General features: G+C 49.1%; 1 protein-coding gene across 1 annotated transcript; it reads left to right on the plus strand.

Annotated features, from left to right (window-relative positions):
- Positions 1 to 1,866: 1,866 nt before the first annotated feature.
- On the plus strand, positions 1,867 to 14,697 carry LOC116957297 (E3 ubiquitin/ISG15 ligase TRIM25-like). Its single transcript, XM_032979369.2, has 6 exons — positions 1,867 to 2,837; positions 7,458 to 7,553; positions 9,905 to 10,138; positions 11,281 to 11,303; positions 11,846 to 11,940; positions 13,311 to 14,697. The coding sequence occupies exons 1-6, from the start codon at positions 2,271 to 2,273 to the stop codon at positions 13,859 to 13,861; spliced, it is 1,566 nt and encodes a 521-aa protein (XP_032835260.2). The 5' UTR covers positions 1,867 to 2,270; the 3' UTR covers positions 13,862 to 14,697.
- Positions 14,698 to 14,703: the final 6 nt, after the last annotated feature.

Here is a 14,703-nt window from a genome sequence, read left to right on the forward strand (position 1 = left end):
GAAGACTTCCCTGTGGGTGGCCCGATGCCTGCAGGTGAATGAGGGGATGAACCGGCAACCTCGTGTGATGGCATGGTCCGTTCAATGGGGAGTGCGGGGACGCCAACAGAGGGGGGACCGAGCTGGGGGAGGTGACAGCGGCGGTACATGGGTAGGCTCGACGCCGGGGGGAGACTTCGAGATCGCCTCAAGGTTGGGGGCGGAGGTGACCACTCCACAGCAAGGGCCCGCTATTCCTTGCTTCAGGTGCGGTCGGCCGGGGCACATCGTGTGAGGATGTCGGAGCGACGCTCGGGCAGCGGCGTCGTCGGCATCTGTCTTCCCACTGGTAGCCACTCCATAATGACTGCAGGCAAGTCGCGACACCACAGACACCTGGCCCGAAACGTCACCTCACACATCTATGCAGTCGCGTCCTGCAGCCTCCATTATCACCTTGCATCCTTCGTCGGTTGCATCAGTTGTGTCAGTTGTGTCGGTCGCGTCGGTCGCGTCGATTGTGTCATCGCGTCTTGACGGATTGGGGGATTGCGGTGACAGGGCCCGTTGTGATTTTAAAAACGCGGGCTATCCCATGCTTGTGACACACCGACTTTTCGAATTTGAATGCCCTCTGAAATTGACGGATCAGAAGTGTAAGGGATGCCATCGGGGCAGCGGTTATCTTTCATGGATCTTTTTGGAAGGGAGTCGAGTGCAATGTCGCGATTCAGGCCTTGGTGAGGGAGTTGGTAGAGATCCCTTCAGGCGTACAGATGTTGGTTCCCTTGTGGTACCGGAAGCGGTTGCATTCAGCCGACCCAGATGCGGTGATTCTCCTGAAGCCATCCAACAGTGTGGCACGTGAGCTTACGCTGACTCATTCATCCCCCTCCCCACTTTGCGCAAGAGCGCAGAAATGTGGTCACCACATCTACGCCTCTATATAAGGAACGAAACAGTTAGACTTCTCTACAAATCTGGCTGTCGCCTGATGAAGCAAGTTGTAATTACTGGCAAAACGTCGTACTCAGATTGTAAATGTTGTGGCTTGACTCTCCAACACGCCAGTGTGCTGTACTAGCGACGAATTGGCACGTTCTGTTTACGTTACAACCCTTATTAGTTGGCTGTGTTGGGTGGTGGTGGGTTTTAACAACAAATTCATATATCTACGCGATCTTCAATACAAGTACTGTGTGGTTAATGGAGACATTATTCCTTGCAATAGTTTTTGTTTGGTGTTTGAGTATCTTAACACAACTCCTGTTTTGGCCGCAGCTGAGCGTGCAAGGGCAGCGGAAGGCGTCCAGGCAAATGGGGCAGGTCAACTCACCTGGAGCCTCCCTAATACTGGAAGTTGCACTCGCCATGGCCCTGTGGCTCCACTCAGAGACGGGCGCTGGCTGTAGCTCAGGCAGTCGCTGGCTGTAGCTTAGGCAGTCTCTGGCTGGAGCTCAAGCAGTCGCTGGTTGCAGCTCAGGCAGTCTCTGGCTGTAGCTCAGGAAATCGCTGGCTGCAGCTCAGGCAGTCGCTTGATGTAGCACAGACAGTCTCTGGCTATAGAACAGTCTCTGTCTGTATCTCAGGTAGTCTCTATAGCTCAGGCAGTCTCTGTCTGTATCTCAGACAGTCTCTGTCTGTATCTCAGGCAGTCTCTGTAGCTCAGGCAGTCTCTGGCTGTAGCTTAGGCAGCCTCTGTCTGTTTCTCAGACTGTCTCTGTCTGTAGCTCAGACAGTATCTGTATCTCAGGCAATCTCTGTCTGTTTCTCAGGCAGTCGCTGGCTACGTCTGAGACGCTAAACGAGGAACAAGCCACGTAAATAGGTGACAAGGAAGCAGGAAGTCTTTTAGTTTGATTTGTACTCGCTCACGCGTCAACACATTCTAGGGCACGTCTAGTGATATGCAAATCAAACTGAAAGACTTCCTGCTTCCTTGTCACCTATTTATGTGGCTTGTTCCTCGTTTAGCGTCTCAGACGCAGCCAGCGACTGCATGAGAAACAGAGACTGCTTGAGATACAGAGACTGTCTGAGCTACAAACAGAGACTGTCTGAGAAACAGACAGAGACTGGCTGAGATACAGACAGAGACTGCCGGAGATATAGAGACTGCTTGAGATACAGACAGAGGCTGTTCTATAGCCAGAGACTGTCTGTGCTACATCAAGCGACTGCTTGAGCTGCAGCCAGCGACTTCCTGAGCTACAGCCAGCGACTGCCTGAGCTACAGTCAGCGACTCCCTGAGCTACAGCCAGCGCCCGTCTCTGAGCGGAGCCACAGGGCCATGGCGAGTGCAACTTCCAGTAGTAAGGAGGCTCCAGGTGAGTTGACCTGCCCCATCTGCCTGGACGCCTTCCGCTGCCCCTGCACGCTCAGCTGCGGCCACTCGTTCTGCCTCGAGTGCGTGGAGGGCGCCTGGGATGCGGCCGAGTACTTCTCCTGCCCACAGTGCCGAGTGACCTTCCCTCGGAGGCCCAAGCTGAACAAGAGCGTGACGCTCACCAACCTCATCGAGCAGCTGCGAGTGGCTGAGCCCATGGCTGCCGATGCTGCTGCTTCTGCTGTTTGCTGCGATCATTGCAGGAAGCCCGCAGTGAAGATTTGCCTCAAGTGTGAGACGTCGTTCTGTATGGCCCACGTCGCACCCCACCGGAATTTGGCAAAGTTTAGTGACCACGTCCTGGTGTCGCCCGGTGTGAACCTGGAGAATCAACGGTGCGTGGAGCACGGTGACGAGTACCACTTCTACTGCGTTAACGACAGACGCCTCGTCTGCAGGGACTGCACCGTCACTGTGGATCATCGAGGGCACGAGCTCGTCACTCTGAAGGTGGAGCACGACAAACGAAAGGTGAGGAGGAGGTTCTCATGGTCATTGAGTAGTACCCACGATACCACAGCATCAGCTGATGAACTCTGTCATTGGCTCTCAACAGCAACATCTAATTATAACGAAACCACAGCGAGTGGCTCAGACTCATTTTAAATTGGATTAAATATTTTATATGCCCGTAAATTTATTTTTCAAACGAGTGTTTGAAGGGTAGATTCATAGTACAGTCGACCCTTCTGCATCGCGACTTTCCCCATCGCGGTTTCGATAGATCCCGGGGTCGGCATAAGAAATGAAATGGGCATTTTTGGGGAGCTTTGCGAAAGCCACAGACGACACGCAAAGGCCAGCAGATGACACACAAAAAGTTTAGTAACTCATAAATGCATTAAATATATGTACAGTACTGTATAATATTAATGTATTTTATATTTTAACTAGCTTGTTTGTCCGTCCAATGATGGGTGATTATTGCAGTAAATCTGAAATATTCAATAGAAAAATTGTTCAGCTCATGATTATTAATGAGGGGGGGGGGGGGTTGCCCCATGTGGAGTGACATAACCCTCTCATGGTTATTAATGAGGGGAGGGGTGCAGCATGTGGAGTGACGTCACCCGTTCATGATAATTAATGAGGTGGGGGGAGTCCATGTGGAGGACCCCACCTGTTCATGAATATTAATGAGGGGAGTTGACCTCATGTGGAGTGACGTCACGCGTGGGACACACAGACCATAAATACACAATTCCTTTTCAAGTTAAATTTTGTTTAAAGTTAGTTTACGAAAACAACTGTGGTTCTATGCGCTGGTTTGGAGGACGCCAAGCGTGTTTACGGCAGCCTCTCACTTGATATCTCGCAGTGATCTCGCAGTGATCTTTGTATCTCGCGTTTCTCGTGTCTTTTTGTACCGATTTGCTCACCAAGGGGACCAAAACATTTTACGCGTTTTTTTCCAGATCAGGGGGGGGGGGCTGCGTCCCTAACCCCCACGAGGTAGAAGGGTCGACTGTATACTGGTGTAGTGGGTTAAATTCAGGTGTACACTGGAACTTTGGAGGCAACACTATTTATTGGGTAACATAACAATTAATACTTAACATAACGACTTAAGGTGGTAGTGTTGTATCTATAGGCCTTTTCCAAAATTGATATTAATAATAATACTTGCTGGTATTTTTTTTTTAATAAATGAATAAATATCACCCGCTACGACAAGGACCAGCAAACATCAGCTGGAGATCGTAAAAGGCCATTAAAAATTTAAAAAATAGGAAACTCCGAGGCTAAGGGAGGTTAGCGAATATCTGCAAAATGTCCAGATTGCCAAAGGACAATTCACAAACAAACCTATTTGATGTAACACAGCCGCCCGGGGTCACCAAAGGGAAGGGGGAATTCCAAGCTTCAGGGACCCCCCCCCCGCCCTCCATCAGCCCGCAGACAGAGTGACGCCACACACACGAGAGATTTAAACATATTACCCTTCTTTGCTATTAATACGACGGTTAAGGTTTAGAACTTAGTAAATAGGTCGACATCGTGTATGTATGCAGACAGGGAGCAAAAGCATAAAACCCTTGGAATATCGGAGGTAACATCTAATGATGAACTGTTAAATCACCAATCTTGGGGACAGAAAATGCAGTGTTACATCAAAGGTTATCGAGAAGGAATGAGGCGGAACGGGACGGGCTTACACAGCCAAGATAGACTGTGTTCCATAGGAAGGAGCCTCCTAGCCGTCTTTGTCTTCCCGTAGTGCGGGAGAGCCAGAATGTAACACCCTTCGAGATCAAAAGGAGGAAGGGGGCGGGAAGGAATTTCTGTTGCCGAACAGGTTCCAGGACGGCGAAAAACCGGACAGACAGGATTCGATTATTTTTAATTAACAGATAATGATAATGATGCAGGGTTAAACCGAGAGCCAGCCAGAGAGAGAGAGCCTCTCGGCCGCCTTTGTCTTCCCGCAGCGCAGGAGAGCAGGATTTTAACACCAGAGCGAGGGAAATTTATTATCGCGGGGGCCATCTGTAGACACGGAGGCGCTGGACTTAATGATGCACACACAGACTACCCCCCGCCCCCACAACGCAGAGTGAGCATCTGTTTTTTTTTCCTCTCGCAAGAGACGCGCAGAGGGGGGAGATTTTTCGGATAAAACAGCAGCACGACACGCACAATAGCGCTGTCGACAGTTCAACAGGACAACAGCTCGGCAAGCGCCAGAAGAGGGCGGCGAGCGGCAGGCTCCAAGGGGCCCCGCGATCAACCGAGAATGGCGAGGCTGGCAGAGTAGCGATGTGCCACCAAGTCTGAGTTCAGAACTAAAAGACGAAGTATCGCTAAAAGACTTTTATTCTACATCGAGTGCCAGCTCCCAGCTGCAGCGCAACCACCACCAAGCATTGTGCCGACTTGGCTCATCCAGCAAAGAGTCAGCGAACCAGCGAAGAGCGCGTTCGAGCATCTCCACAGAGAGAGCGCGTGTGGCGCAGCTACTACAGCAGTGGAAGGAGGAGACTGCTGCTGCCAGCGAACCAGCAGCGAGCGTGATCATGCGCATCTCCACGGAGAGAGTGCATGCGGCGCAGCTCATCATCCAGCGGTGGAGAGAACCATCAGTCAATGTCCAACGCCGAGCAATAGAGGGAACCAGCCGTTGTTCGTATACCCCTCCCCCACTTTCACAAACCCATGACGCTTATGTCGTCTGCTCATACAAGAATTTACCAAAGAGACAATCCACCGCAGCCACACAATATTAAGACTAATTATAAAGGGCATTAAAATATCAACTGATCGTGAAGAACATTGCTACCCATTGAGTTACGTGGATAAGGTCATTATTAAGTATCTCAGTCGTTTGTTTTTTTGTTTTCTTTTTAATGGCATAATCTTACCGATGAATCCATTGACGTATACTTTTGCCTTCGAGGAATAATCATTGTTTTGACTGCCTTTTTCGCATGAATATCGTCGTATGAATTTTTAAAGACTTTTTATTCATATTTTCCATATGCTCGTGGTACCCAGAGGAAGTAATCAATTGTTCCGTTACCCAATTAACAACGTGATTATTAAGGGTTTAAGAGATGGATCAATGAAATGAACATCGCCTGTAGTACTGTGTTGACAATTTCAAGTATAATAATTCATATCATAGAGTTAAGGTTTGGTTTAGAAATTAAAATTGCTTAGCACAAAAGTGTCTGGGTGTTTCTTTCCTGAGTTCAAGCATAAGAATCTTATTTATAAGAACTGTATTCTGCGTTGAGATTTGAATTTGGAGACCTGACATAAACACACTAACACATACTCAGTAAATGTTAAAGCTCAACTAATTGTATTACCGAGTGTTAGAACGAACCTAGGAAATCGAAGCCGAGCTTACGCTGGCATACTTGCATCACACTGGCATAACTTCATATGATTAATTGTATGATTGATAATCCGACCCTCGTCAGCGAGGCGGGGCCTAATTATCATAACGGCTGCCATTATCATAACCATATGCACTCGCATAAATTAGCATGCTTTATGCGCATTATTACATCATTTAACATAATTTTGGATAATTACGCTAATTCCAAATTTCATTTATTTTTTATTATTTTCATCAAAATTTTCACAACCAACATATACAAAAATAGCCACCTTTCCTAACTTAACTAACACACGGAGATACTACATTACTGGACCAGGACAGCCCAACATGCTGCCTGGTCCACTAGCCGAGACCGGAGAGCTTCATCCCAGAGATGACCCAGCAGCAAAGCAGAACAGCACAGCTCTCCGTCCACTCCCCGCTTATAACCACTCCGGCATGGCCGGCTCCGCCCCAGGCCATGCCCCCCTTCCCGATCCTTCAGGAAGGCCCGAAGCCCAATCACGTGACTCCCCTGGGGCCCCTGGCCCCCCTTTATCTGGTCACGTGTCCTGTTGGGTTCACGCAGAGTGTCACGGCCCGACACGACTCCCGTGACACCTGCCTACAGCCCCCATACCGAGCCAATACAGTAGTGTCGTTCTGCTACACTACACAGGCATCAGGGCTGGGATCGAACCCACGACCTCCTGTTTCGCAGGCAAGGCAGATGACATTTCACCGTTCTGGTGCCTTGTCCACCCACTCCTCAGATAGCCTCGCCCACGACTCGGATAGCCCCGCTCATTACTCAGGTAGCCCTACCCACTACTCCAGTAGCCCTGCCCACTGCTCAGGTAGCCCTGCCCACTGCTCAGGTAGCCCCACCCACTTCGCAGGTAGCTCCACCCACTACTTAGGTAGCCCCACCCACTGCCTAGGTAGCTCCACTCACTACTCAGGTAGCCACACCTACTACTTAGGTAGCTCCGCCCACTGCTCAGGTATACCCACCCACGACTCAGGTAATCCCACCCACTACTTAGGTAGCTCTGCCCACTGCTTAGGTAGCTCCACCCACAACTTAGAAAGCCCTCCACACGTCTGAGCTCCTCGTGAAATTAGTTCCCTGCAGCGCTTGCTCCCCCAGCCCCCATCGCTGTACCGGGGCTACTGCCGCCGTCAATGTGGAGGGGTTCACGTGGAGCGGAGTTGGGAGGGGATGCTCAGAGAGTGAGTGGAGTCTCCCCTGGTGACGTCTCTCACAGAAACAAGTGGGAGAGGAGACGCGGGCGGTGGAGGAGAAGAGGAGGGAGGCGGAGGAGTCCGTGAGGCAGATGGAGGCCGCTCGCAGGGACGTGCAGGTACCGTGTCTGGGCCGGACTCAGTGACCCCATGACTCCACTCTGAGTAGGGTTTGTGATGGAGGACAACTCCATTCATTCACATGGACTTCCATTGACTCTAAACACATTGTGGGACTAAAGAAACAACGGTCAATACGCCTCAATAATCAGGACCCACAAGGAGGTTGTTCTCATCTCCACTGAGAAACTGAAGCAGTGGTGGAAATTCCACATTCCCATATCTCCATACAACGTACCTCTTATCCAATACTCTGGTGGCAGAGTTGGTGGATCCCACACAGACTGTTGTACACCATCTTACTGAAACCAATCAGGCTTTAGGGTGGCCAGGTGGCAGTATAGCAAGTGGTTTCATGATCCTCTCTTTTCATCCAAACTTACGTGGTTTTCACTAACATGCAAAACATTAATTTAAAGAAGAATTAGCCTAAATTCCCAATGATACTCTTTGGTTCTTTCGGTAAAATCACATAGGTAGAAATAAAATAGAAATAAAACAAATCACGACGTTTCGACTGCAACACAAGCAGCCGTGATCTGGTGAGAATCACAGAGAGGGAACACACAGAGGGACGCCACACACAGAGACATACACACATGGAGATACAGGGACACACAGAGACAAGCCGTGTGTGCGAGAGAGCGAAACACGTACACTGAGGGCGGGAACTTATATAGGCTGTAGAGAAGGGGGGAAGGGGGCAGGGAAAAGTCATAGACATGTACATAGAGGAAGAGGACGTTGCTAAAGGACACCGAGAATGACAAACTGCAAGGAGGTAAAGACAGCAAGAAGATGGGAGATGCGAACCTAGCCAAACTTAGAAATATAATGCGATGCAACCCAGAGTCGGTCAACACCACAGTCAAACACTAAAACTGGTTGATGACGTATTTCAACAGATTGCTAAAAATAAATTTCATCCATCTTCTAGGTTGTGTGTATGTCTCTTTGTGCCTCTTTGTGTGGTGTCCCTCTGTGTGATTCTCACCTGATGACGGCTGCTTGTGTTGTGATTTGTTTTATTTTATTTCTATCTACGTGACTTTACCGAAATAACCAAAGAGTACGATATTCCTGCAGTCACGAAAGCTTCAATTCTAGATTAATCCACTTCTACGGAGAGGTTTTCCTTGAATGTCTATTCACGAGTCCTTGTCCTCTATGTACATTGGTCCTCCTTGCAGTTTGTCGTTCTCGGTGGGTCTTGCCAATGTCCTCCTCTATGTACATTGGTATGTTTGTGTCTATTACTTTTCCCTGCCCCCTTCTCTTTCCTCCATCTCTACAGCCTATATAAGTCACCCGCCCCCCCCCCCCCCTCAGTATACGTGTTCGCTCTCTCAGACACACAGCTTGCCTCTGTGTGTCCTATGTCTCATGTGGTGTCCCTCTGTGTGTTCCCTCGCTGTGTGATTCACGAGTCCTTGTCCTCTATGTGCATTGGCATGTTCAACCTAGAAGATAGATGCAATTTTTGCAATCTTTTGAAATATGTGATAAACCAGTTTTAGTGTTTAACTGTGTTGTTGGCCGACTCTGGGTTGCATCGCATTATATTTCTAAGTTTGGCTAAGTTCACATCTCCAATCTTCTTGCTGTCTTTGCCTCCTTGCAGTTTGTCGTTCTCGGTGTGCTTTACCAACGTCCTCTTCATCTATGTACATGTCTATTACTTTTCCCTGCCCCCTTCCCCCCTTTTCTACAGCCGATGTTCCCCCCCTCAGTGTACGTGTTTCGCTCTCTCGCACACACGGCTTGCCTCTGTGTGTCCCTGTATCTCCATGTGTGTATGTCTCTTTGCGTGGTGTCCCTCTGTGTGGTCCCTCTCTGTTTGATTATCACCCGATGACGGCTGCTTGTGTTGCAGTCGAAACGTCGTGATTTGTTTCATTTTTATTTTATTTCTACCTACGTGACTTTACCAAAAGAACCAAAGAGTATGATATTCCTGCAGTCACGAAAGCTTCAATTCTCAATTCATTAAGGCTCACATTGTTGAAGGCGAATTACAGATTTCCCTTCGCTTCATGTGAAGGAAAACTAAGCATCCTCCAAATAGCCTTGATCAATGAGAATGGCATGGATGCTAAATGTACTCATGATGGTATTTGATGATTTCATTGCCTCACAGCCCCCGCCAGTTATGGCGAATCGTGTTGTAGTGAAAATGCACAGCGGCGTTATCAGAGGGAGAGGAAGAAGGAGGCCTCAGTGCTGCAAACTCGTATCACTGTTTGGAAACCTTCACAGTCCACAGTTGCACTCGGGTCACACCGACCTGAATGTCATTTCACAATAGACCAGACATTCAATGAACAAAGGTGGCATTTCTTTCTCTTTGCAGGGATCCATGACAGATGAAAAGGCCTCAATCTCGGTCAGATTCACCCACGCGAGAGCAGCGTTGGATGCAGAGGAGAAGGCGGCTTTAGAGCAAGCGGAGCAGAAAGGGCGCGAGCTGCTGACCCAGATCGAGAAGAAGATCGCTCGCTACCAGCACGAGATTAGCGAGCTCCAGGCAGCAGCTACACGCCTGCAGGCCCTAGCGCAGGAGAGGGACTCGCTCGCGTTCCTGCAGGTGAGCGATGAGTCTCCACTGTCGCTATTGGCACAGAGCCCTCTCACCAGCAGCAGAGGGAGGCTCCTGAATGAGAGCTCACTTCCACTGGGCTTAAGAACACAGCTCCACTCATGGACTCGCATCGCAGCTCCAGTGGCTGCCATTTTGAAGGCCAGCTCATATTTTCTCAGTGAAATGAATTATCTCTCTCGTCCTTTAACAGATTTCCATTAAGTTGGTTTCATTGTGATTATAATCTAAATGTTATTGGAATTGCACTTTTTTAATAAACCCTACAACAACAGCAACAACAATGTACACGGTATTCATGATTATCATCAGCCATGATCTATCCACTAATGGATGAAGGCCTCCCCAAGCCATTGCCACATCTCATGATGCCGCGATGCAACAATCCACCAGCGCCTGCTCACGAGCTGATTTCATCTGTGCTTCCTACTTTGTGTACCTCCTCTTGGATGCGCTACCTTCATTGTTCATATTATGGAAACTTAAATAAATACGATTTCTCATACGTGTATTAATGATATCATTGTGTATTCACCGCCACTTCTGTAAGACCTGCCACGTGTGCATTGACAGAAATTAATCTCAACACTGATTAATATCAACCGGTCTTACTCTGAAATATTTGCCCTGCAAATTCATGTTGGTCCTCATGGGGGCTGCGAGATGTTAACTACCTCGCCTGGTATACCGAAGGTCGGGGATTTGATCCCAACCCTGACGTCCATATACATTTGGAGTTTTCGTGTCTCTTTCCATGGTCGCATGGATTTTTCTCCGAGTCCTCGAAAATTTGGCTTCACATTTGGAAACGTGCGTCTAGAGCATTGGGCTGCTACAAATGTCCAAGTGATGAACCACTTCGTTCAGCTATCAGTTGTGGCCAGGTCGCTTCTGAAAAAGAGCTACATCGCTTTGTGGGACTTACGTGGAAAAACACAAATAGTAGTTTATAGTTGACTATCAACCGGTCTCACTCTGAAATATTTGCCTCGTAAATCAGTGTTGGTGATCATGGGGTCATAAGCTGAGACTTTGGGGTTTATATTCCACCCACGGTGTTGCAGTGGGAACTCCACTCATCACAAGGGATTGGAGGTAGAGTCACAGTAACGTATCTCTCTCTTCCATAGGGGCACCTGGAGGAGACGTGCAGGTAAAAGACGACTTTCACTCACGACTCGACACACGACAACATGGGACTGAGTGTCGGGTGCGGGCAGTGAGACATTGGCTGTGTGGGGATGCTGTGTGTGGTGAACATGTGTGTGATGATGCTGTGTGTTAGGGTGCTATGTGTGATGGTGCTGTACGTGATGATGCTATGTGTGGTGATAGTAATGCTGTGTGGTGATGATGCTGTGTGTTGAGTGGTTATGCTATGTGTTGTGATGCTGTGTGTGGTGATGGTGTGTGTGGTGATGCTGTGTGGTGGTGATGTTGTGTGTTGAGTAGTTATGGTGTGTTGTGATGCTATGTGGTGATGCTGTGTGGTGATGATGCTGTGTGATGATGCTATGTTGATACTGTGTGTGGTTATGCTGTGTGTGGTAATAGTAATTCTGCGGGGTGATGCTGTAATTGTGAGATGAGTGATGATGCTTTGTTTGATGAGTGCCTGTGTGATGGAGCGGTGATGATCCTGTGAGTGACGATGCTCTGCGTGAGACAGTAGCCGTGTTTGTTCTGCTTTCACAGGGCAGGGAGGGTTACAGCAGCTCCACCCTCATCTCCCAACCAAGAGGACATTGCCTCACTTAAAGTCCTGGAGACAAGGAGAGTCAAACTCCTGTGTAAGTTATTCAGTGTGAATCATGGGTGATGGGACTATCTTGACAATAAATGATCCCCGTGTGTGTACCTGGTGTTTTATAAACATCATCACTAGGGAGACAAATGCGACCAGGCGTAGTGCTGGCCACCCACCCCCTCGTTTTCCGTGCCAGCCTTCAACGGTGCTGATTTGCCCCAACAGTCTGTAAAGGCAACACGGGGGATGTCTTTGTTTACATCCTGAGACCTGGTGTGTAAACAAAATCACCACTAGGGAGACAAAGGTGGTCGGGCGTGGTACTGGCCACCCACCTCGTGTGCCATGCCAGCCTACATAGACTCTCACGGACAGCATTTGTCCCAATAGTCTGTAAAGGCTACACAGACTATTGTTTTGTTCACATCCCATTCCAGGACCCTACTGAACAGAGCCACGAGACTCAGTGTGGTGTTCTTGTGTAAATAATCATCATTACGAGTCAGAGGTAATTGTGATGTTGAGCTGGAGTGTGTGCCTGCGAATGTCTGTGCATTTGTGCATGGGGGGAGCGGTGGCATAGTCTATAGCACACTGAACTACGAACGCAGTTACCCGTGTATTATAATTACCCGCCATTGCTAACATCAGTGGCAAGTGATATCTGATCCAGTCCTGGGCCTCTGCTAGGTAGTTTCAACCTCAAATGAGTTCCTGTTGCTGGTAATGATCATAATGATGGTGATAGTGGTCGTGATGAGGATGGTGGTAATGATGTTGATGTTAGTGATGTGAGTGATGGGAATGGTGATGGGATTGGTGATGGTGTTGGTCGTGGTGACAGTGTTGGTCGTGGTGATGGCAGGGATGGTCGTCGTGATGGCAGCAATGGTGACATTGGTGATAATATAGCTGGTAATGGTTTTGCTGATGGCGCTGATGGTAGTAGTGATGATGATATTGGTTAAGGTGGTCATGGTAGTGATGGTGGTGATGATGGTGTTGATGGTCGTTGTGATGGTTATGATGCTGATCGTGTTGGTGATGTTGGTGATAGTGATGAAGATGGTGGTAATGGGGATAGTGGTGATGGAAATAGTGGTGATGGTCGGGGGGGGGGGGGTGGTAGTGATGGTGGATGGTGCTAGTGGTGGTTATGATGGTTGTGATGTTGCTTATTGCGGTAGTGATGTTTATATTCAGTGTTGATGATGGTGGTGATGGTGATGTTTATGTTGTTGTCATTAATGATATAGATAGCGAGGATGGTTGGTGATGGTGATGTTTGTGATTGTATTGTTGATGGTGAAGATGATGGTTGGTGATGGTAATGTTGATGGTGGTGATGGTGGTGATGGTGGATGGTGATGATGACGGTGTTCTGTAGTGATGTTGTCATCGCTGTTGTCACAGACGGACGCTCACCAACTCTGGACACAAACTCAGCTCATAACGAACTCCAGATTTCCTCAGATCTCAGGACAATGACGCGAACCGGTGCCTCCCATAGTCACCCTCATCACCCACAACAGTTTGAGTGCTTTCCACAAGCCCTGTGCCGTGAGAGCTTTTCGTCGGGCCACCAATACTGGGAGGTGGACGTGGGGGACGCGCGGTTGTGTCGGGTTGGAGTCGCGTACGGGACGATCCCACGGAAAGGGAGTGGTGCTGCACGGCTGCTGGGAGGGAGCGACGCGTCCTGGTGTTTAGAGAAATGTTACGACAACTTCTCAGTGCTTCATGGTGGAGTGAAGACTGCACTGTCGGTGATGGGGGCCCCCTGCCCCCGCAGAATCGGGCTTCACCTGCACTGGGAGGGGGGGCTCCTGGCGTTTTACCGCGCCGACTCCATGGAGGTGATCCACGAGGTTTGGCAGAGATTCTCGCAGCCTCTCTACCCTGCGATGTGGGTGGGGTATTGTAATGATCCATTGAAGATCGTGGATCTGAGACGTGCATCCTGAGGATGAGGAGAGATAGAAACCCAAGAAACCGAGACAGAAACCCAATAAACGGAGCAGAGGGGGATGGTGAGGAGAGGGTGAGGTGAGGGTGATGGGAAGGTGGAACAGAGTGTGAGGTAAGGTGATGGTGAGGGAAGAATGGAGGGGAAGGTGACAGGTGAGCATGGAGGAGTAGGGTGAGGGGGGAGGGTGAGGTTCAGGTTGGCGTGCGTGAGCGATGTCGCTGGTGCAGTACAAATCGCAGGTTCGTGTGGCCGCTCCTTCGCCTGCAGTGCGCGCTTGCGTCACCACGCCTCCTCATCCCTGCGATTCACCATCATCACCATCATCACCCCATCATCACCACTGTCATCATCACCCCATCATCATCACTACCATCAACACCATCAACACCATCACCACCATCATCACCCCATCATCATAACTGTCATCATCACCCCATCATCATCACCATCATCACTACCATCAACACCACCAACACCATCACCACCATCTTCACCCCATCATCATCACCACTGTCATCATTACCACCAGCAACACCACCACCATCATAGTCACCATAGTCATCACTTCCACCATCATCGCCATCATCGTTTTCAAAAAACGGCTGAACTCAGCCCTCCCACCCACTTTCCTTTCTGGTTCCTCCCCCCCCCAACCCAGATATAAACCCGATCGTCTCAGAGCTGTGTACTTGACACAGATATTCTTCTGTGACTATTCCACCTGAAGACGGAAGCTGGTGTTGCCTCCGAAACGTCGTGATTTAATTGTTTTCTTTTATTTTGTGTTATTTAATCTACGTGACTTTACCGAATAAAACCAAAGAGTATGAATCCTTG

Source organism: Petromyzon marinus, chromosome 72, assembly GCF_048934315.1.
Source record: "Petromyzon marinus isolate PM22_M1 ecotype Great Lakes invasive population chromosome 72, UKy_Petmar_22M1.pri1.0, whole genome shotgun sequence".
Lineage (NCBI taxonomy): Eukaryota > Metazoa > Chordata > Hyperoartia > Petromyzontiformes > Petromyzontidae > Petromyzon > Petromyzon marinus.